Below are 25,418 nucleotides of genomic sequence, written 5' to 3' on the forward strand. Positions count from 1 at the left end.
ATGGGAATATTTCATGTTTCGGTTTAATATAAAATGATATTTTGTTGTACGGTTGATGTAAGTCTAATGACAGTTTGTGAAATTAAATTAATTATGAAAAATAAAAAGTCTATTTCTTTAACTTTATAAGCGTGAATGTTTTCATTATCAGCTACTTATAATTTTAAAAAATTATTTCACGTAAATATATGAAAGGGAGCTTGTATATATTTCCGTATTTAATATAAATGTCTAAATATAAAAGCCTAAACCTCACTATGTATCAATAATTTACTCCGCGAGTTTTTACTACAATTTTATTCTGCGGAGTTGTTTTAATAATTAATATTTTCCAAATTTTTTAATTTAAAACATTACTGAAGAACAAGTCACTAAAATTTCATCGTAATAAAAATGGATGAAAAAATATGAAACAATACCTAGCAGAGCTTGTTAAGAAAACTACTCAGGTAAGTAAAAATTACTTTAGAGAGTAAAGTGAAAACATGAAAAAATTTTCATGTAAAAAAGAGAAATAAATTTATTTTATTTTTATCAATTCATAAATATATTTTAAAATCTGAATCACGTGATATTTCTATCCAATGATGAAATAGACTAGGTGTCTAGACTAACAGTCACATGACATATTGTAGTGATTTTATTGGTCCAAGTCATCACTTGTTTAGTAATGACGTATGTGATGTCATGAAGCATCAATGAACTGTTTTTTGTATTTTATGTCGGAATAGGTGTAGTTTCCCTCACCTTCTTACGTAAATAACCTTAAAAATTATAAAAAATCGCAGTTTTCATGTGAATTTATCAATATTATACACGATTCGCTGTCAAGAAAAGTATTGTTATTACATTATTATCTGCAATAATGGCTTTTCAATCACCTATGCCAAACCGCGAATTCCTTTGGAATGTTTTTCAAAGGTAATTAATAATTTAATATGAATATTAATAATTCCATAATATTTGGATTAGTAAATTTATGAATTAACTATTAATTGATATAATTGAGTTCTGTTTTTTAAATTATTAAAAACAAATTTTAAATATAACCTTTAAATCATTGCGATGTGTTATGTACTATTATTGTATTTAATTTGATTTATTGTTTTATTTTATCAAATACCAGAGTTGACAAGGATCAATCTGGAGCTATTTCTGCTGATGAATTACAACAAGCCTTATCTAATGGAACATGGACTCCATTTAATCCAGAAACAGTTCGTTTAATGATAGGTAAATATATACTTTGAGTTAATAAGTAATATTGATGAATGATGAGTGTGAATTTTGAATATAGCTGACAATTATTAATTTCTACAATTTTTAAATAAAGAAATAAAATGTTAGTAAAGGTAAAGATTCATACCCGCTCATTTTTCTTTAGAGTGAGATTTAACCACTCAATATCAATTGCTAAGTGAAATGAAAAACCATGAATTTTTTTAAAATCATTTTTTGTAGTTTTAAATGTTAGAATAAAATTTTAATTTGAAGAATAATTTTGATAGTTGATTGTTATTAATTTTTTGAATAAGGTCATTAAGTGTACTCATAGTCGCTCACTAAAAGTTGTGATGTATCAATCATTGTTGATTATTCGATCAACACATAGCCCTATACTCACTCAAAGACAATATCAATTGAACTATAATGAGTTTATTGATTTGGCGAATTAGATAAAATATATATTACTTTGTTTAATTTTCACAAATTTTAAATATATAGTGAATAACACATAATTATAAAAATTATTTACGAATTTAATCCAATCTAAATTCTATCTAAAGAACGAACGTTAAAGTAAAAAGTGGCCAATTTAGCGCGATTTTCAAAACAGCAAATTAATTTAAATTAATAATAAATTGTAAAATACTTTGACACATGATATTCTAATAAATTTAGATTCATAAATAATTATTAATCAATGATAATTTTTTACTTAAAATTTTTTCTATAAAAATTATAAAAACGCATTAATCAGTTAAAGTGAGCAACGAGTGGTACTGACTGGGTTTAAGGTCTTAGAATAAAAATAAAAAAATGCATATTTAGATGATTGAAAGATCAGTACGCTCATTCTTTTGAATTTAATTAACGTTATTAATTTATTTATGCAATTAAAATTTAGAATGTTCACTGATAGGTAAATAGTCGTAGAGTATTTATTAGTAAATTAAAATATATTTTAACTATTTCAAGCATTTAAAAAAAAGTTTAAATATAATTGAATTTGAGTAGTTAAATTAATTTACTAGAAAAATAACACTTTATTAATAAAAATAAACCTGTCAAGATTTTTAAATTTGTAGCCTTCATGCACAGTGAAGCACATATTTATCAAATTAAATTTAAAGACATTTTCAAACAATGCCTCCACTTTTTAAAAATATTGAATCACTTAAACTGCTATTACCGTATTAAAATTTTATCAATTAATTCAAAAATTTTAAGCATTAGTTGAAAAAGTTCAACGTATTTACAATTTCGGGATATAGATTTTTAAAAAATTATTTACAATTGTTACCAATAAGGAGTTGAACGAAATTTGTTAAATAAATGTCAGTAAAATCTTTATGTCAATATTATAATTTAAAATTGATTTAATTTTGTGGGCTGAAATTTATTTACCAAATTTCGTTCAATTTCTAATTGATGCCAATTGTATGTAATTTTTTTTTTTTAATCTATATCTCGGCGAAATCGTAAATACGTCGTCCTTTTTTCCATTAATTAATAAAATTTTTAAACGGTTATGGTAGTTGAAAGTCATGGAATAATTTTAAAAAGTGGAAGGGTGGGAGGAGGGAGTATTGTCTGAGAATACCTTTAAGTATCTTTGTTCTATTTTTCGTTTAAAATATTTTTTATTTTTATTTTTGGTTAATGTTAAAAATTAAAAATTGTTTTTCTTATTTGCAAAACAATTTCAGATGTTATTTAAGAATGTAACAATTTTATTTAAAACTTTAATTTTCAAATGCTCTTAATCTCCAGTTATATAAATATGATATTAAATTATATAAACAAAAATTAGACTAGAGCCAGAGAATATGCACGATGAATTTAAAACAAATTAACGATACACATTCCCTGGTTCTGGTTTTATTTTGTTCGTGTAGGTATGTTTGATATTGAAAAATCTACTCCCGATCCTTCAGGTATGTTTGACAAAAGTGGAAATGGAACAGTCAGTTTTGATGAATTCGGAGCTTTGTGGAAATACGTAACCGATTGGCAAAATTGCTTCCGTTCTTTTGATCGTGATAACAGTGGGAATATAGATCGTAATGAATTGAAAACTGCACTCACTAATTTTGGATATCGATTATCTGATGGTTTAGTCGACATGTTGGTAAGAAAGTATGATCGACTTGGACGAGGAACTATTTATTTTGATGATTTTATTCAATGCTGCATAGTATTATACGTAAGTATTATTGATAAGTATTGAATTTAAAAAGAATTTTCATTGATTTATTAATTAAATTAATTGTTTTAAATTTATTTTTAGACTTTGACATCTGCATTCCGTAAATATGATGCTGATCAAGATGGTGTTATTACTATTCATTATGAACAATTTTTAAGTATGGTGTTTAATTTAAAAATTTAATAATTCCAGAATTAATTTCAATGTTTGCCAAAAAAAAAAAATAAAATAAAATAAATAAATTATATACTCAGTAATTATCGCCTGTTATCATTACAATATATACACAGTAAAAAAATATTATATTAAAATCAACATAATCTGTATGTAAGAAATGGCCTACACAATATTTGTATTTTTTTTTAACACAGACCATTTATTTTGAATTGAAACACTAAATTTGTGTTAAAATTTAAACACTAAATTCTGGTCGTACGACGAGTAAATTCGACGCTTTTTAAATGTCAGTGGCGATACAAACAAAATTGTTAGCTTTTACATTTTATTTTTGTACTGTGAATATACATTAAATTTAATTTATATATTATTTTGAGGCTATCAAAAATGATAACAATTATTGTTTAACATTGAACTACTTTTTGACAGTATACTATATGTTTTTATTAGAGTCAAGAAATCAAGTAATATTTTATACCAGTTGTAAATGATAAATCAATTAATTTTGATTAAAAACAACAAAAACACATTTTCATTTAGCGAAAAAATAATTTTTACATAAAATAATTCGAAATTACAAATGATATTATTTGATTCTTATGATAATAAACATTCCAGATTTTAGTAAGTAGTAAATTTATCAAATTAATAAAAAAAATTTTTAAGTTAAATTGACATTTATGAAATATCAATGACACATTCATTTATCTAATAAGTTTTCCGTGACTATCGGTTGAGTTTTAAACGTTAATTTAGTGTTAATTTTAAAATAACACTTAATAAATGTTGGTAATTTAGATTTTTGTAGTAGGTATCACTTTTAAAGTGTTGAATAGTAGATCGATTCAAAATTTTAAAATGACGCAGTGAAATGTGTTGATTTTCAACATAAAAAATTTAACAGGGACCGTTTTTAACACTGATACTTAATATCTTTTACTGTGTATTAAAAACATTGTTTGAAAAAACGTTAAAAAATTTTTTTAAGTTCTTAATTTATCATTCCTGTTACAAATTTTTTATCTATATTTTTATAATGAATATTTAAAGTTTCAAAATATTTTTATAATGTTTATATAAACTAAACTTAAAGTTTGATTTTTAATTTACATCGTTTTAATACAATTTTAAATTTACAATTTCCACGAATAATTAAATTAATGTGTTAATAATTGTGTTTTTCAAAACAAAAATGTCAACTTGCAGCATCATAGTAGTAATAAAATATCAATTCTATCCACTTATCCGTCTATTGCTGAAATCAAAAATAAGATTCAAATATACTTATTAAAAGTTTATTCTTCGATTACAGCATATTTAAAGATTAATATACAACTCTAATCATTTTTATGTACGCCTTGTTATAGTTTATAAATAAAAAATACTCTTGTATACATTTGAAAAAATGAATAAAAGTTTATTGAAAAAAGAAATCTTATGTAATTTTTTTTAAATTGCTATTTATATAATCAATAAATTAAGATAAATTTTTTATTGCTATATACATAAATGATTGTTTATAATAAAATAAAAATAATTAGTCATATTGGGACATGATGTCTATTTTATTGAAAAAAAGCATGATGCGAAAATAAAAAATTGAAACACTCGTTGAGCTAAAGAAGATTAAAGTTTGTAATGCGCGGAACTTTTGTTTGCTATGTACACTAATTTGTTGGGATGGGACACGAAAGTAGAGTGACTCCGCCTTCTTGTTGGCTGCCAAGCCAAAAAGTCAACACATTATTTGCATTCAAAGCCTATGGTATTGACTAAATAAAGAAAAAATAAAAACAAAAGATTTGGATTTTTATTTTTTTTAATACATCTTTTTATTTCTATTCCGAGATGATTTACAATAGCATATAAAAATTTTTATGATTCTCTCTTCACTATAACAATCTTTATGAACTAAAAAAATTATATCAGTTCATCAACTGATAGAAAAAAAAAAAATATCTATATATTTTTTATGAATAGACTAAACAATAATTTAAAAATGCGAGTACATCGAACTCACGTGAGAATAATTTTTGATACAATTCAGACTCCGCCCTCAATTCGATGCATTTCTCGGCAGTTTGCCAAAGTGAAGTTTTAAGTATGAGTTAATGTAGCCAAGTTTGTTTTCACGCGTGGGTGTCAAACGTAGGAGGTTCTTAGGATAACCACACCTCGGTGAATCCCTCTCTTCAGTTAAATCTGCCACTTAGAATTTAGGAGTTTGCTTCAAAGTGACTTCCGGGGTAGAGGAAAGAAAGAAAAAAGTAGAAGATTAGATTTTTTAGATGTTGGAATAGGATATATTTAATAAGAAAGATGAGAGCCAGATAAAGAAGATACTACGGAAATTTCTTAGAGAAGTAAGAAGGAGATGATGAAAATGATGGGGAGTATGAGTGAGAAGTACGATAAATAAGCTGGTTGAGAAAAGAAAAGAGAGAAAATGATGGGCCGTTGATAAGCTAAAGCAGTCATTCTCGTAGAGCACTTCTGTCTGTCGGTACATCTCGGTAACTATCTTGGCTTCAAGCTATTAATGCTTCTTTCTCTTTTCCATATTTACAAGAAACTGTATACAGAGATTTCGAGCTCTGTCAGCGATCAGGTAGCGAGGTGAAGACATCCTCTGTTCACAGTACACGCGACCCTCGATGATGTTTGAGCTCATCAAATATTCGGTCAAGTTCTTACCACCCGCCAAAACTTACAGATGACTACACGATTATGGGATAGTGTCTAGTCATTTATTATCTTAATGATATATATCCTTGACAATAATTAGCAAACTGCTAATAATTAAGTGTCTTTAGTTAAGTGTCGTATTTTGTGAATTATTATTTTATTTAACTATAAATAAATTCAATAATTTAGTGAGAAAAATAATTAAGTGTTACATGATTTTAAAAGACTATCTCTAACAATGGAGTTGCACCAACAACATAATGAAAGACACAATATCACTGCTGATTGTTGCTATCAATGGCCAACCCATCATACACATCATCATCAATTGCACCATCATCATCAGCCACAGCAGCAGGTACCTTCACCAATGCAACAAATAGAAGGTAAATAAAATTCAATTTTTTATACCTAAAATGTTTATAAATTATCACATGATTACGTCTATTGAAAAATTTATACACGGTAAAAAATATATGGTAATGATTGCCATTGAGACATTAATTTGTATGTTTTTAATGTACAAATTATCGTAGAAAAGTTGGGTTTTACTTAATTTTTAACGTATATAATTTAATTTTCTTAATTAATATATCAATTATATTAATTAAGTCACTAGTTATCCATATAAAAGTTATCCATATAGAGTAGTTAAATTAATAATTAATACACAATTGTTCACGATAAACGATGCAATATAGTATAAAAATTACCGTTTACTAAAGAGATCACCATTCAATGTAGCCAATTTTAAACCTTGCCAGTTTAAATGGATCTTCTTTTAGTCGACCAAAATACGTTTGTTCCCTTGTTCCATTTAATGTAACTTAAAGCGGTTTCATTGCATTCTAAAACATACAAAAGTATACCTGATGATCTGACACGGGACAGTAATACATCTATTTAGACAGTTTTTTTTTACATTCAGTAAATTTATTATCCTTAAGCACGATAAATTAAATTATTTTATTTGTTGCAAACTCACAAAAGAACATTACTTAGGTTACTAAATTTACAGCATGTTTGGAAACCGCTGGAAGAGCAAAACGTTCACGATCACCAAAAACTCCTCTTTCTTCTCAAATTACCGCAGCAATATCTTTAACGTCTTCATTAACGGAATCATGCAATGATAGTAATAATAATAATCGTAGCAGTAACGATTCATTAGGATCATCGTCTTCTCCCGAAAACAATAATTCTAAAAGACCTCTTCATCATGCTCTTGTTGGCGTTGGAGCCGCACTTGAGGCCCGACCTCTTTGGGAAGAATTTCATCACTTGGGCACGGAAATGATTGTAACAAAAGCTGGAAGAAGAATGTTTCCTACTTTTCAAGTTAGTTTACTCTTTTTATTATTCTCTAATTAAAATAAACCTTTTTCGATTAAGTGACTTATTAAATACATTTTTTACGTTTTTTAGTGTCGGCTTTATGGGCTAGAGCCCAATATCGATTACCTTTTAGTTATGGATTTTGTGCCATGTGATGATAAGAGGTATAGATATGCTTTCCACAGTAGTGCATGGGTAGTTGCTGGCCGTGCAGATCCAATTTCACCTCCAAGAATTCATGTTCATCCTGACAGTCCTGCTAATGGATCACATTGGATGAAACAACCAGTCACATTTGATAAACTTAAACTTACCAATAATCAATTGGATGATAACGGACATGTGAGTAATTTTCAGTTACTACATAAGTAGCATTGTCTTAAGCAAGTTACCTGAGGAAAGTCCTTCAACAAGTTTCTTACGGAAGATTTAAGCAAGACTTGAATAAGATGGATTTCATGAGTATACTTGTCAAAGGCTTCATCAAGTCTTGCTTAAGATTCTTCTTAAAGACTTACGGAAATCTGTGTGTACTATATAACAATGTTAGGTCAGAGTTGCTGCAGAATTACTTGAGATATCGGGTTTCTCTATCTCGAGTCACTCCAAGCTTAAACGCAGGACCTATAGGTATTGATATATATATATAGCAAATCTAGTTATCCTCATTTAAATTTAAAGTGCTACAAATTGATAATATTATCATTCGATAAAACTATATCAAAAATAGTGACGAAAAGGGTAGCTATGTCCGGATATTTTAAGCAATTCTGAGGTAATGCATCTTGAGCAATATTACTCCAGATTCACTCAAGGTATCTAACGAAATTATCTTGCCTACTCAGACTTATCCAAGACCAAGAGTTGCTGAAGACTGAAGGTACAGATTTTCGAAAGACTTTCTTAAGAATGCTACTAGGAATTATATATATACATATATCCATATTTTTTGTAGAAGTTTGAAAACCAAAGTGGTAAAGAAAAAAAAATAACCTTGAGATATAAATCTTAAAATTTCAAAGTTTGTTCTAAAATTTCGAGGGGAATAAGGTCGTTAGTTACATTAGTTGAAGAGCTAAAATATTAAGTATACAGTTGAATCGCGCGACTCCACGTGTTTGTCGTTTCAGACGAGTTCCTCTTAATTGACCTAAGATATGAGACACCGTCAAGAACTCTATAGCACTTGCAGAAATTATAAGACTGCCACGCGTATATTATATCTTTCAAGCGTGTGCCATGCTATACTTTACAAGTGTCATTTATCTTCAGATTAAAAATCATAAAATATTATATTAAACTTTATTTATTTCTGTTTTTTTTTTTTTTTGCTTTTGTTTGTTTTCTTTTTTTTTTTTTTTTTATATAAGAAATTGTTTATTGTCATTGTTTAGATTATTTGTGAGTTCTTTCTGGTAACTTGAAGCCCTAAGTTTCGTTTTGTTCAGTGCATGTGTTTTTTCTCAAGTATATAATAGTGAGCCTAAAGTAAATATTATCAACTTTGAAAAATTAAAGTAACATTTGGTATCAAATAATATTAATTCATTCGGAGAAATAAACTGTAATTGATATTATTTAAGAAATTGACAAACCGTTCGTCGGAGTCGTCCATAAAAGATTATGGCCTCGATTTATTTCATGTTTAATTACTTTTGTATAACATTAGAGTATTATAAAAAATTGTATTCTGTTAGTCTAGTCAATGGATAGACCAAAACTATCATTTTTTTTTTTTTATTAAGAATTTTATCTGTAATTAATATGATGCTGCATTAAATAGCGTCGTTTGTTCAAGAAGAATGTAAAAATTAAAAAATTTTAGACCCAACAAATCTTCGCATTTCTCGTATCTTTTTTTGTTTTATTTTGTTTTACGCCTTTCATGTATGAAAAATGAGATGTACATACAAGAGCAACCCAATCGACCCGTGAAACGCCAGTAAAAAAAAAAAAAAAAAAAAAAAAAAAATGCAAGACAAATTTTGTGTGAGGGTGTGGCGGCACATAGATTACATTATGAACAATATGTCATTTCCTTAATTGACACTATTATATCATTAAAAAAATAAATTTTTTTTGTTAATTATTTTTCAATCTACTTTGATAAAAAAAAACAACAACTATTTCATTGTACTTAGATGTGGTATTATAAAATTGGTTTAAAGTAATTTATAAAAAATTCAATGGACCACACGCATAAATGCTTGGACAGAGTAGTCTGTAGTGTCCCTAGTCGAATTCTTTACGCGTTTATCTCCGAATTCAGTACTACCACGTGTGCTACAAGCAAATGCAGCACGTGTGTTGTAGCTCAAACGCCTTGAGAGTAAATTAAATAGTGAGATAGAAAGAGGGTGTCAGATTGCCGTTCACTCGACTTGACTCAGCTCAGAGGTTAGTTTTTATACTAATTAGTCACTGGGACTCTTCTGCCTGTCAAACATTGCGACCGCCCCCCGTCGAGTCTTTTCCTTTTCATGTAAATATTTCTTCTTCCTCATCTCTACTTTCCTTTCTTCTTCTTTTTTACTTTGATTCTTTATATTAAAATGGAAATGATTAAACAACTATTACTTTATTAAAAATTTAATTATTTTATAATTTATTTAATTGCAGATCATATTAAATTCAATGCACAGATATCAACCGAGATGCCACGTAGTTGTAGCACCTTCACCACCTGGTTCAGGTCCAGATCCTCGTACTGAAAATTTCAAAAGTTTTTCTTTTCCTGAAACCCGTTTCACCGCTGTAACAGCATATCAAAATCATCGGATTACGCAATTAAAAATAGCTAGTAATCCATTTGCAAAAGGATTTCGGGATTGTGAATCTGATGAATGTGATTCACCAAATTCTGTATCACACAATCCTGCGAAGAGAGCAGCCACTGGTAGTGTAGCGATTTCGCCTTCAACTTTTTCATCACCTATTCCAGTAGTACCTATCACAGCAGCTACGGCAAGTCCGGAACATCATCATCAATTTTATGCAAATACTCCTTCACATTGGACTTATCCGGGACATCATCAAACTAGTCACGTTAGTACTGGACATTATGTGTCTCATCATTCATCCGGATCTTCACTTTATGGCCCACGGTAGTGACAATTTTCATTATAAATAAATTATAAATTAAATCAAAAGATATAAAATTATAAATAATTATTTAAAAATCAATTCGATCTACATCTTGTGTATTAATGCCAAATAATAATGATGCCAAAGTAAATTTAGTAGTTATAATTGCATAAGCTTTTGCTTTTATTAGTTTCTGCTAGTTATTATCATAAAGTTTTCCTTTGAACTGCGTCATTAATGGCGACATATTTTGTCTGTTATAATTATAAATATCTTCACTGTTTATTTACAAAGATAATTTTAAAAATATAGTAAACCTAAATGCGCCTTTTAATATTTAATATTATTAGTTGTCCTTTTAGATATAAAAATGAGGTATTATATACATATTAGTGATTGATGATTGTTATAGACTTGTCTATTTAGCATACTATCAATCCATTTCAAAGAATAAATAATTGGCGACATACTATTTTATTTGAATTAAAGATTTAAGAATTTATGGTCACGGTGTTTGCGAGTATAACCAAATGTAAAACAAAGTGCCTTTTGTAGGAGCAAAGTGCGTCTATTTATACGGGGTGGCTCAAATGCCAAACGAGCCAAAACTCGCCTCGGGCCAAGTAAAGACGGGAACGTAAACGTGCCGTGACAAGCCCCTTTAGCAACCGTTAAGTGCCTTAATAAATTATGTATGTGAAATCACGTTATTATATATACGACACGAAACTCAAGACACTTTACACTATCAGATAATTAATTAATTAAAAACTAATTTTGTTATGAATATATTTAAAAAAAAAAAATCTACAAATAAAATATGTATTCATTACAGTATAATTATAATCCATTACACTGTAAAAAATTGGAAGTGAACCCGGTACGAAGTGAGTACAGATTTTACTTCAATTCGGATTATCTCTGTCACTCGGAGTTTCAGAGTTTAAAAAAAAAATCACTCCGCATGAGGACGTGGATTTTATTTCAATCCACATTCACTCCAGTCCCGAGTTTTAACATTTTAAATAAATTTATATTTAATAGAAATAACTTTTTTATGAGAAATATAATTATTTTAATGAATAATTGATTTAAGTATTAATATATTATATTTTTAATTTATAAAATCTTTTAGTAGATCAATAATTTTAATTTCATACAATACATAGTAAAAACATTAAATTATTTAATACTTATAGTGACATAGTTTTTATGGGAATATGTAATTTATCTTTCGGTACAATATAAAATATTATTTTGTGGTATCTTTGATGTACATCATATGACAGTTTGTGACTCAGTCAAATTATATTATTTATGGAAAATGAAAAGTATATTTTTTTAATTTCATAGGCGTGCATGTTTTCACTATCAGCTGCTTATAATTTTTTTAAATTATTTCGTGTGGATATACTTATGTAACGGAATCTTGCAATTATTTCTGTATACTCAATATAAGTGTCTAAATATAAAAAACCAAACCTCACAATGTATAAGTAATTTAGTCCGCGAGTTTAACTACGACTTTATTCTGCGGAGTTTTTTGATAATTAATATTTTTCAAAACTCCCTTTCGGGGGGAAATTCACTCCGAGGGAATTAAATATATAAAAAATTCACTCTGGCGAAAATTCTCCTTCAGAGTAAATTTCACTCCGAAGGTGAGTGAATAAATAAAAAATCATCTACTCCGCATTCACTCTGGATTCTCGCCGCAAATTTTTTACAGTGTAATGACCATGTGTGTGTACCATTATTAAGGTTTTCCTTCAAGTAATTCTTTCCTATACCGTCATAAATAGAAAAATATAACACTGAAAGAAAAAACTACTTTCAAAAATATTGTATTTTCCTCTTACAAGCAACTATGCTATTGGAAATTTTTAATCTAATATATTTTTAGTGCAAAAATTTGAAGATTGAATTCAAAATCATTCTCTTAATCGAAGAAATTCGAGTTCAGCTCAAAACATGCAGATTTTTTTTCGGTATCGTGTAAATAAATTTCAATTTTCTTCTATATGAAAAAAATTATTCTTTAAGTTAGATATGGAATTAAGAACATAATAATTTTTATTGGTTTACTGCTTAAGAAAATATTGTTTTTACACAGGTTATTTCTTTTTTCCGTGTAAATATAGGCATTTAAGTTTTTAAGAATCAATAAATATAAAAAAACATGACTTGCGTTATAGATTCTCTATGTACTCTGACAGAACATTATAGATGTCAAGAACGACATAGGTTTTGTAAAAAATTGTGTGTAGCAATCGAGGAAAAATAAGAGTACAAAAATCGCAGTGGCCCGTCGGAACTTAACTGGGAAGCTTCTCATATAACTGAGCTGCAAAGTTAAGTCTCAACGTAAAATACAAACAGAGTTGACATCAACTGGCAGTGATTGATGAGAGTGTGAAGAACAAGTTAGTGTAAACATATTAGTGTCTAAAACGCTGGTTGCGTTAAATAATATAAATATTTTGTGTATAAGAATTTATTGTTGCACTAAGCTTTTTTTATTTTTAATCATTGATGACGAATTGTTTTTGGTTAGTAATTTTTTAAACATTTGAAAGAAAAAAGAATAAAAAGTGCATGAATGAAAAATGTATTATTTTTAGGACAGGAGTAACCGTTTCATTGGGGGTTTTTAAGTGTCGTTGATTGACAAAGCAACATGAGTACTAAAGCAGCTACAGAAACGCTATAAGAAGTGTAAAGTTGCGTGACTCCGCATAGTCATAAAATTTTATACTTTTATCCGCATATTCTTTCATCTTACTGAAGTATTGACCTGTCTTTACCATCACAACGTCAACGATAGCATACATTCTCTTTATGGTAAATATTAAACAGCAAATGACGATTGTAAAAAATCAAAGGATGCGCACGGAGTTCCGGGTACAGAATCGTTTGCAGTCTATTTATTTCTCAACGTTCAAGAAGTTTAACATCTTAACTTTTACTTTTAAATACTCAGACTAATGTTTAGGCAAGAAAAATAAAATAAAAAGGAAGTAGTCATTAAACGGTAGGGTACACAAACTACTTGGGGGGTTTGTTTTGCTGCGGTTTTGTCTTCTCAGTACTCATAGAATATTTTTGGCTATATAATAGCAAAAATATATGTATGTATATTTCGGAGTAAAGGACACCCACAAACGTACGTCGAGACTTTTTTATTTTTCTAACTTGTAGCTTAACTTGCAGCCCACGTGAAGTGACAGTAAAAAATATATTATATTTTTTTTGTATCAAGTTTGTCATGTCAACAACAAATAAGGCGTGAGTTGTATTCATTGGTAAGAACGACAAATTAACTTTAGCTATAAAAAATTATGCCTATAATTCATCTTTTATTTTTTTCTTTACAATGTTTTTATTTCTTTTTTTTTTCTGACTGTATGAAATGGAGTGGACGCTCTAAAGCTTATAGATCATGAATCCGTCACCTAATACATCCCTAGGATAAATTTGTCCCTAAATTTTAATCCTTTATTATATGTTAAATTTATAGCAATATTGTATGAATCTACCGAGTACACATCATTTTACGTATTTGTATGTTTCTCGGAATTATATTCACAATTTATCATAAATTCACTCAGCAGTATGATAATTATACCTAATTATTATTCGCGCTATTACTAAAGAATATATATTTTATTCGTTAAAATATTTATACTTAAACTACACAGAAAAAAATAATTTCTTGGCGCAAGAAATATTTTTCAGTATGAATTGAAAACAAAAATTTTTTTTGGACTAGAAATTTTTGACGCAAGAAATTTTTTCTCACCCCAAAACTTTTTTCTTGCTCGAAGAAAACTTTTGTTTTCAATTCATAATGGAAATATTTCTTTGAGCAAGTAAAAATTTTCTTCGGGCAAGTAATACTTTTTGCACTAAGAAACTCTTTTTTTCTTTGTATAATCTTATTATGATAATTGGTTCTGCTAATAAATAGGAATTCAATTTTTTTTAGCAACCAAAACAGATAATTTCTGGATTATTATTTAAAAATGTATGGTATTGTAAAAAAAAAAATTCTGCAAATGTTTGTGAGATTTGTCGTCGAGTTCTTGAGTCGCGACGATTATTTAGTTCCGGTCTGTGAGATATATAACGACACGCAACGAGTTCGAGAAACACCGGAATCGTGCATACAAACATCACACAATTACACTAGTAAGGAATGAAAATGTGATGAAGATTCTTAGATTCTGGCAAGCGTCGCGACGTTAGTATGAGCTCACACTACAGATATGGTTGCAATGACAGATTTACAGATTCCAGCCTCCGTTTTTTATTTTATTTTTTTTTTTATTTTGATTAACAGTTTCTTATATGTATCTGTAGATATATATTTGAATCTTAAATATGCTAGAGAGGAAAGTTAAAGGAAAAAGAAAAAGAAAAAGTAAAATAGCCTCTTTGAGGTTTAGTTCCCTCGTTCTTAGACATCAAATCACACTTCTCGTATTTATGTTTTACAGTTGAAAGTTTATAGTCTGGTTTATTCTTGCAAAAGAGTTCTTTAATATTACTCCCGCACTTTTATTTTGAATTTAAGAGATTCATTTCAAAGTAAGAATGTCTTCATATAAACTAATCATCAAGTTTGTTTCAAATTTTTATTTTTACAAAAAAATGATTATTTTTAAGTAAATTAAATTTTTAACCTGCGGTGTGAAATTTTTATAATTTGCTAATCTAAAAAGACAAATATTTATGTACAAAGAACTTTTCGGTTTCATACTTTCTTTTTTAAAATTAATTATTGAAAATTCACTATTTTACCCAATTAGTTCCAACCAATAGCATACTTTCGAATATACACACAGTAAAAAAATTTGAAAATCGCCTGACCCTGCGGGTCAGCTAAAAATCTTCCCGCTGTTTTCGAGCTCATATTATTACTTGTGAATTTCTGAGCTCTTCGAGCTCATATATATATATATATATATATATATATATATATATATATATATATATATATGGCAAGGGGGGGGGGTAGTAAAAAAAAAATTTTATATTTTAAATAGTTTTTAAGCATTCCAAAATCACTTTTGTAAATATAATTGAGGGTTATTTTGAATTTTTTTTGTTAAAGTTTTTCAAAAATTAATTGTCAGTTGAAAAATATTAATGACTTTTGTTTTATTATAAAAACTATTAAAAATTTGTTATTCTTCTTTTGTATCCAATAAACATGTAAAATATAATTTTTCTTCATGTAAATTACTTGCAAAAATGTTGAACTTACCTAATCAAATTCATTTAAAATCCAGAAATTTTTTTTTTTACTTTTTTTAGCGGGTACCCAATTTTGCCCGAAAAAATGATAATTTTTTTTTTTAACGGTAACTGAAAATTTTTTCTATTTACTTTGAATATCATTAAAAAAAAAAATTTTGTGTATTTGAGTCCTCGAAAACTTGGTTTTTCCTTCGATACACCGTTTTGCCCCCCTTTATATATATATATATATATATATATATATATATTCTCGTTAAAATGTATATTTATGTAGGAAAAGAAAATAAGAAAAAAGAAAGAGGGAATGAAGATTAGTTCTTCCAGTCTCCATTTCGAAGACAGACATTGGCCATGTTATTATAAAAAAAATGTTTACCTTAGTGCGATGTTAATAAACAACTATTCATAATTCAGTCTTTGAGAAGTAAAAGATTGTAGATAATCTACTAGCTCTTCGTAATATATATTGAAGCATAAATAAATAGTTTCAAAACAAAACGATTTAAATATATATACATATAGGGGGACGAAGCCAGCGAATGAACAAACGATCTAGTGAATGAACGGTCGTAGTTTTTAATACTTTAATATGGAAGAATATGCAATAACATCAGAATTCAAGTTGCAAAAGCTGTTAATCAAACAGCAATGAAGTATTTTCTTCATGCTATTACACAGAAAAAAAAAATATTGCTGTAAGAGTAATACATGGGGAGAAATTTCAAGTCAATATTCCTATGCGGTTTAACAAGTATAGGTGATGTTACGTTACGAGCCTAGTAATGATTATATTGTTGCACAGTAACGCATTTGTTTGTTTGATGTCGTTTTAACAGTAAAGTAATTCGTACACTATAAAAGCGTAATATGCGCGTTGCCGCAATATAACCATTACTATGCTGCATAGGCCTAACTACAGTACAGCAATGTTGAATTCACTGAAAATGAAAATAAGCTGTACAATATCAAAATAAATGCGTACCCATGTAGGAGCTAGCAGAGTTGAACGGCGGAGCCCTACTTGGCCCAGCACTGGGGAACCTAGCTTTGGCACGCCTGTATTGGTCCACGCTTAGGTCAAGATTGGGTACTCAATCCTGGCCATCCCAATCATTACCTGAGCATGGGCCAAGACTGGGGCCCCCTGTATACTAAAATCTCGGATAAAGCAGCAATTTTTCAAAATGTCTAATCGGATTTATCTCGAACACTACACGAAGAGAAATTTATGGTAACCGTTCCTAGTACGTTTACAATATATCATCCCACACTGTTATGGTAATAATTACTTTGAATTATGGAATATTGGCCCATACTTTCTGGGAAAAGTTTCCATAAGTATGGGAACAATTCCCATCATTATGGTAACAGTTCTCATATCGCATGTGATAGAATTATACCCAGGTAGGAATCACCAAGGCTGACTATAGGCCGAGCCTTGGCCCTATTGTTACTTGCCAAGCTTCGGCAGCTGACCATTGGCTCAAGCCTAGGTCGAGGCTTGGCCCAATAGTCTCACAATGTTAATCTGAGCCTTGGGGAAGAACCATTGGCCCAAACCTCAACCGAGGCTGGGCCCCATAGTTTAATTTTTGTGAAGCCGAGCCTTGGCAGTTGACAATTGGCCAATGCCTCAGCCTAGGTTAAATTTTTATTAAATATTAAAATTAGCAACTTTACATGTATATAGAGAAGACCAGGGCACGACGGTCCACCGAGTATACGATTAATATCAAAAGTTGAAATTTTCTAAAAAGTAAACTTATTTGATATACAATAATTTTCATTTAATTAGTTATTTTTATGTATAAGACTTTAGTTAACATAAATGTTAGAGTTCAATAAACAATATAGTAGTGCTACTTGATCTTATCAATAAATATATGTCATTACTCATCAGACAATTATAAGTTCATTGAATAAAACTACATGTCACCTCATTTTTACGGTGTAATATTTCTGAATTAAATTGTATTTAAATAATTGACAATCAAAAAATCATGATTATTTAAATATCAGATTTAGCACAATGGATAGCGTCCCGGCCTAGTATTCAGAAGAAAATAATTTTATTCGTTATTTCCCATCAATTCAGTAATTAGTTAATTACACTCCAATGTAATGTCGATAAAAGTGTGATCAAACTTTTTTTAAATTATATTTATTAATTTAAATGACAATATTATAGATTGAGCATTGGGTGAGCCTTAGATTTTTTGCTCCCCGAGGTTTGGCCGAGGCTTGGTTTTTTGTTTCCCAAGCCTTGGCCAAGCCGAGGAGCATTGACTGACGACGGGCCAAGGCTCGGTCCAAGCTTTGGCGAATAGTTTCTTCCTACCAGGGTAACCATCTTAGTCGGATAATTCGATCGAGAGATATCGCGGGAGAAAGAAATGGTAAAAAACAGTTATTTGCGAATATCTTTTTGAAACAACTCAACCAAAAATTCTAAAATCTGATCGCGCAAGTTTAGAACAATAAAATGTGTCGATTGCCGCCTCAACCATCGAAATCGGTTAATTCGTTTGCGAGATATCGTGGGAGAAATAAATGCTTAAAAAACGTTTTTTTTTCGAAAACACTGGCATATAAAAGTATTTTCGAGCTCGAAAATGTATTCACAACAATGTTTTCAAGCTCAAGGCGCTCGAAAACAGCAGGAAGTTTTGGAGCTGGCCCGCAGGGTCAACCGATTGACCGATTTTTTTTTTTTTTAAATTCATGACTTTCTTAAGGTTGGGCAAAAGAATTGTTAAATTTCCTGAAAAATGATTTTATGAGGTAGAAAAGGAAAAAAAAAATTTCAGACAAATCGAAAGGGGTCGGTCAAAAGTGGTCGATTTTACATGGAATGCTCCATGTACATAATTTTTATTTCAATAAATTCGCTAGCATAAAGTAATAAATATGTTCATTACTTAGTGACAACTTTGTAAATAATCAATAGGATGTTGTGTGCATGTTAGGTCAGAATGTAAAATAATGTTAGAGTTGTGTACATGCCACGTATATCCTATATCACCGCTAGAATCCATTTGTCTGTCAACATCGCAACCCAACGTGTCTCTGTATCATGCAGCATAGATCGCTCCAGTCTTAAAACTACTCGTTCTTCAACTACCATCGGTTCGGCTGAACTAAAATATCACCTTGAGTCTCAGAATTTAACTTCGCTGACGAGTTTTCTTCTTTTTTCTTTATAATGACATTCTCGAAACATTTAATAAATATTGCTTTTCAATTATTTATTTTTTTTTTTATTCATACTTGATGGGCTATTCCACTGGTTCTACTATTTTTCATCTTCGTTGGTATGTATAATTTTTAATTTATACATAAAAAAATTTTAATTCAAAAAGACGATAGTCTGTTTGGTACATGGAGAAAAAAATCTGATAATATTTGTTATTTTTCAAATAAAAATTACTATTTCGCCGAGGGATATTAGAAACAGTCCAATAATATAGAAATTTTCCTTTAAATAAGTAAAAATTATAATCGTTTAATTCTATAAATTACTAAATTATAAGTAAAATTATTTTGGGTTTTAGAGTACAAAACACAAGCATTCAATAAAATTTACTATTTGATTTAGTAAAAAATCTATTTTAGATTAAAACTTTCACTGAGACTGCTATTGAAGTTTTACTAATCCAAATTGTAAAAATTGTCTCCTTGAGTGTAATAATAATTTTTAGGTAGATTTCTTTAGAAATTGGCCTATTGCAATGGGTCTCATGATCGAATTATCAAAGAATTTTGACACCATATATCTTATTTTACTTAGTAGTCAAAAAATACCATCCACTCAAAAGTTTATATATGTATATATATATATATAAGATAACGCGCTTTGTCATCACGATAGCGCCCGCAATTCTTAACGGATCTTAATGAAATTTTATACACTTATTTATTGGACGCTTACCTTGATCAAATTCGAAGATGAGCCCAATCGGTCGATTAGTTTGGAAGTTGTGGGTGTTTAAAATTTTTTCTGATTTTTATAAAAATGAATTTTCTGGCTTTATCCTAAAATAACTTTTGAACCGAAAATGATAACTCAATTCTGTAAAAAGTATCTTGAAATTTGAACGATTAGCTTTAATTTTCACTGTAATACTTGATTTTTTGAAACATATTTTCTAACAATTTGATGATATCGAAAATTTCACAAAAAATAAAAAAAGCTTATTTTTGCAGCTTAGTCTTCTAATAACTTCTAAATGAGAAGACATAACCCTTTTTCTTGAAATTCATGTTTAAGCTAACAAAATAAGTATTAATTACACTATTGTAGCTTTATTGTATTTGCATAAGAAATCTACCTTTCCATTCCGGGTAAGGCCGGATGACTCTTTTTTTTTTCCAACGATATATAATATATATATATATATATATATATTGTTGGAATGTATCTGTATATATATTTATGTGTATATCTCAACTGTCAACTTAAATTTCGTCAATTTTTTTTTTTTTTGACCATTGTGGGATTTGAGCCTACGCCTTGCGAATATTCCAGTTCGAGTGCAAGCACGCTAACAACTCGGTTACATGTACTATTCGAGTATCTCGAAGTATATACCAATGTCAAATAGTAATTTTTACCCGCTAAGTGGCAATACACATTATCGATGTTTTAAAAATTACAATACCTCAAGAAAATTTCATTTGATATTACAAATTTTAGAATACTCTAGTTATTTTTACAATGTTTTCAGTAATAGTTCTGAAATGTTATGAAGTGAAATTAATAATCTTACAAATTGTACTAATCGAAATATAAATGAATAATTTTGCGAAATTCATACAAACATAACTTAAGTCATGTGTGACTTTTCTGTTGTTTCTAAATAAAAATCACTATCTACTCTATACTAATATTTTTTACTTAATCTACTGAATTTTACAGAATAGATAAAAATAAATATAAGTTTAATAATAATTTATTGTTAATGAATCTTAATATTCAATTTCTACTCTTACAAATGTTTTTAACTCAGAATTATAATATTATCAAAGAGATTTTTGAATATTGTTATTTCCAGAATGATCGTTGTAAAATAATTATGGAGTATTACCATTCTTTATTCAATTTTTACTAATCTGCATTATAATTTCTGCAAATCGTAAAACTTACAATACTGATTGTAAGAATCAAGAAAAAAATGGAACTTTTCATTAATATAATAGTAATTCTTGGGTTGGATTGTAAATTTCTCTTCGGAAAGTAATTTTTATTTGACGACTATAAATATTAGCTAATTTTGAGCTGCGTATTTTTTCCGAGTATTTTATAAAGACTGCCGAAAAAAAAATTTTTTAAATTTCAGGGCTTACTTTCAGATGAACTGAAGAATTTTTTTTTCAAATTTGAGGTTTATTCATTTTTTAACTTCCTGTACCAATAATTCAAAATTATAAAACAAAGGAAAATTCTTTGCTATGACGCAATTTTTAATATGATCTTTTGAACAGATCTATAATCACTTTTAAAAGTCTTTAAAAATTTATTTCTGGCTCTTTCAAAGAGAAGCGTGAGTGTCTACTGAAATATTCAAATCTGTTTAATAAACTATAATCTACGCTAAATTTAAGATAAAATTCGCTTGTTCAAATTATTTATAATCTCTGATTTTTTTAAAGAGTTAAAAAGTACTAAGATCTATGGAATTTTTATTTAATCAAATGATAATGTCTTGTCTTGAACTCGTAAATAGCAAAAACTTTGACAAATGCACTGAAAGAGAAGTGTATGGTATAGTGGTAACTATAAAGGGATGAGTATTTACTTATTTATTTATACTATTTTTTCGATCATGAAATCGAATTGTCTTATCGCGGTCCAAAAAAATATTAAATTAATTAACATATAAATTAAGATTATAGATCATAATAATAATAATAACAATGAAAAATAAGCTCCAACGTCATGTACATTTAAATTTGAACTTTCTAAATCTAAAAAATAATTGTACGCAGCACTGGGAAATTCCCCAAATATTAAAAAACATGTAAAGCTTGGAGGTAGCACATTCCATATATAAATTGCAGATACAATAAATTATTTATCATAGAATACTATTAGATGACTAGTAGGTAAACGTCAATAGCCCTGCCTTACATCTTCCCTGTGCAACATAGGCTGTAGAAAAATGAACTGTTTTTGGAATAATTGACCTTGATATATATATATATATATATATATATATATATATATATATATATATATATATATATATATATATATATATATATATATATATATATATATATATATATATATATATATAAATCAGGTATATAGAATAACAGTGTATAGTAATCTCAACTAATTTTTATAGCTATTCGGACTATATCTAAGTTCCAAAAACGAATTGAAAATAGTAGTATATATCTACAAAACATCACTAACGTTTCTTGTTTCATTATGACAACTATTGAGCATGAAATCCCAGAACTTATACTAACTTAATAATAATAAAATGCTCGTTTAATTTGTCTTAACCAGTAAAAGAAGTAAAAGTAACTAATTTAGTTTTTTTTTAAGCTTTACAAGGATCCCCTCCACCTAATCTTCGAAACTATATGAGCTCTAAAAATCTTAATGAATTCAGGGCTACGTTTTGTTGACTATTTTTAATAAAAATCATATTGATCAATATAAGAAGTTTATATTAAAAAGTTAATAAATTCAAAATAATTCAGGCTGCTAATGATAATCATAAGAAATTATAAACACAAAAGTTATAAATATTTTTCGAATTTGTGACAAGTGCTGGAAGTTTCATCATGATACACTTGATAACACGGTATAAAAAATATTCATAATATGCATGTAATTATAAAAGTTACAAAATAGTTGATTATTGTTAACGCATGAGTAGTTTAAAAAGAAATAAGTTCAATAATTATTACGGGACGTTTGTATTGCGAGTATCAATTTATATTTGATGATTCTTTTTTTATTTTCAATTCTTAAATATTTATTTACTCCATTAGTCCAAACACAATAACAAGATCATCGATAATAAGAGAATCAAATAATTTTATCTAATATTTTCTGAGACGGATTTTTTTTTTTTTGTTAAAAATTTTCATTCCTTTTTGTAATTTTTTTTATATCTAGAAAATCGTTTATTTTTAAATTATCTTAGTATAAATAGTGTAAGTTATAAACAACAAAATACCATTTTGATAAGTTGTAATGTAAATAAATATACCCTAGTAGCATTTTGTCTTAAGCAAATTATAATTAAGTATACTTATGGAAAATCCTTCAGCAAGTTTCTTACGGAAGATTTAAACAAGATTTGAATGAGATGGATTCCATATAACCAAATAACTCATCAAGTCTTGCTTAAGATTTTTTTTAAAAGCTTACAGAAATCTGTAAAAACAGTCTGTCGTAATTTTTAACTAACACACGCACCATATAACACTGTTAGATCACACTCTAAAACCAAGTGTGTTACAAACGTATTATTTTAACACATATTAAATGTGTTCTATGTTTAAGGCCATAAGCGAAACTATAGTTTTTTGTAGTCATTTAAAAAACGGTGTATTAAATATCTATAGATTGCTTATGGCGTTTCAATGTTATTTGGTAAGTGTGTAAATTTTGACTACACACTTGGTTTTACAGTGCAGAGTTGCTGCAGAATTGTTTAAGATATCGGGTTTCTTCCCTGATGAAACAAAACGATTTGTGACAGTTAAAAATTAAATCATCATTAATCGTCTTTAATCGTCATAATCGTCATGGGTTTTCAGATTTAATCGTCCCAAATCATTAAAAGACGATTTATTATTTTACGATTAAAAACAATTAATGACGATTGAAATTTCAAATCGACATGAATCGTCTTTAATCTTCATTCGAAAAGTTTAATCGTTTTTAATCATGCATTGACGATTTATGACGATTTAAAATGATTAAAACAGTTTTAATCGTCACAAATCGCCCTGATTAAAAACTCCGATTGAATCTGATTGAAACTCAATCAGAATTCTATCAGTTTCAATCGGAAACGAATTTTCAATCAGAAATGTCCGGAAGCGTTTGAGGCCTCCGATTGAATTTCAATCAGATTCAATCGGAAAAAAAATTTCTTATTTTCGATTATTTTCCGATTGAATCTGATTAAATCCGATTGAAATATCTCAATCAGTTTCAATCAGATTCAATCGGAAAATTATAATTTTTTTAAAATTATTTTCCGATTGAATCTGATTGAAACTGATTAAGAAAAATTCAATCAGTTTCAATCAGATTCAATCGCAAAATAATAATTTTTAAAAATTATTTTCCGATTGAAACCGATTAAAACTGATTGAGAAAAATTCAATCAGTTTCAATCAGATTCAATCAGAAAATAATAATTTTAATTTTCGATTATTTTCCGATTGAATCTGATTAAATCCGATTGATATATCTCAATCAGATTCAATCGGAAAATAATAATTATTTTTTTAAAAATTATTTTCCGATTCACGGAGAAAAAATTATAGTAACTGTTCCTAGTACGTTTATGAAATATCATCCCATACCGTTATGGTAATGATTACTTGGGATGATGGGATATAGACCCATACTTTCTAGGAAAGTTTCTATAAGTATGGGAACAATTCCTATCATTATGGTAACAGTTCCCATATCGCATGTGAAAGAATCATGGTAATGATTAGGGGAGAGTGGGGTCAATTGAACCAAAAATACTTTGACATTTTTTTTTTATATGAATAAAAGCAAAAAGATATTTTTTTTTCGACGAAATTAAAATTCATTATATAGACTATCATTTCTCGTAAGCACATAACTTGACAAATGATAAAAATTTTCAATAAATACGAAATTGTACAACTGCATCAAATGGTTCAATCGTCCCCTTTGCGGGGGCAATTGAACCACTAGTCGGGGACAATTGAACCAAGAGTATTAGAACCACAAACGAATGACTTTAATGAATAATTTACTATTCATTACAGCTTAAAACTAAAATTACAACACTTCTAATAATATTTATTATTTTATATAACATTATATGTTAAAACAATCACTTTAAAAACTTCTGTCAATATAATTATTTTTTTTCTTGGTTAGTTTAGCTTGTTTTCACATTCTGTCAAGATGCGCGCGCATGTCTGATGCTCACAGTGTGATTCGTGTGGTTCAACCGTCCCCGAGAGTACTGGTTCAATTGACCTCATATGATTTTATTGAAATAATTAGTTTAAAAAAAAAATATTCAAGAACTATTTTACTAGAAGTAAAGTTTGAAATTTATGACTAATATATGTAAGAAGCTATTACAAAAAAATTTTTAAGATTACATTTGAAAATTAAAAAATTATTAAACAATTTGTCAAGAGCTGAAAAACAAAGTTCAGATGTCTAAAAACACAAAAACTTGAATTTTTTAAAAGTAAATCATCATATTGG

At 28.2% G+C, this 25,418-nt stretch overlaps 2 protein-coding genes across 3 annotated transcripts; both read left to right on the top strand.

Annotated features, from left to right (window-relative positions):
- Nucleotides 1–668: 668 nt before the first annotated feature.
- LOC103578456 (programmed cell death protein 6) lies at nt 669–4,978 on the top strand. Of its 2 annotated transcripts, none has more exons than XM_008559563.3 (4): nt 669–921; nt 1,127–1,233; nt 3,120–3,427; nt 3,512–4,978. In XM_008559563.3, the coding sequence occupies exons 1-4, from the start codon at nt 866–868 to the stop codon at nt 3,611–3,613; spliced, it is 573 nt and encodes a 190-aa protein (XP_008557785.1). In that variant the 5' UTR covers nt 669–865; the 3' UTR covers nt 3,614–4,978. The 2 variants fall into 2 exon arrangements, with proteins under 2 accessions (XP_008557785.1, XP_008557786.1); XM_008559564.3 differs by having other exon boundaries at nt 3,159–3,427.
- Nucleotides 4,979–5,847: 869 nt separating this feature from the next.
- LOC103578455 (T-box transcription factor TBX10) lies at nt 5,848–11,502 on the top strand. The gene is made up of 4 exons (XM_008559562.3): nt 5,848–6,678; nt 7,311–7,630; nt 7,718–7,969; nt 10,247–11,502. Exons 1-4 carry the CDS (start codon nt 6,531–6,533, stop codon nt 10,733–10,735), a joined length of 1,209 nt encoding a protein of 402 aa, XP_008557784.1. The 5' UTR covers nt 5,848–6,530; the 3' UTR covers nt 10,736–11,502.
- The last annotated feature ends 13,916 nt before the right edge of the window (nt 11,503–25,418 follow it).

This window comes from Microplitis demolitor, chromosome 5, assembly GCF_026212275.2.
Source record: "Microplitis demolitor isolate Queensland-Clemson2020A chromosome 5, iyMicDemo2.1a, whole genome shotgun sequence".
Classification (NCBI taxonomy): Eukaryota; Metazoa; Arthropoda; class Insecta; order Hymenoptera; family Braconidae; genus Microplitis; species Microplitis demolitor.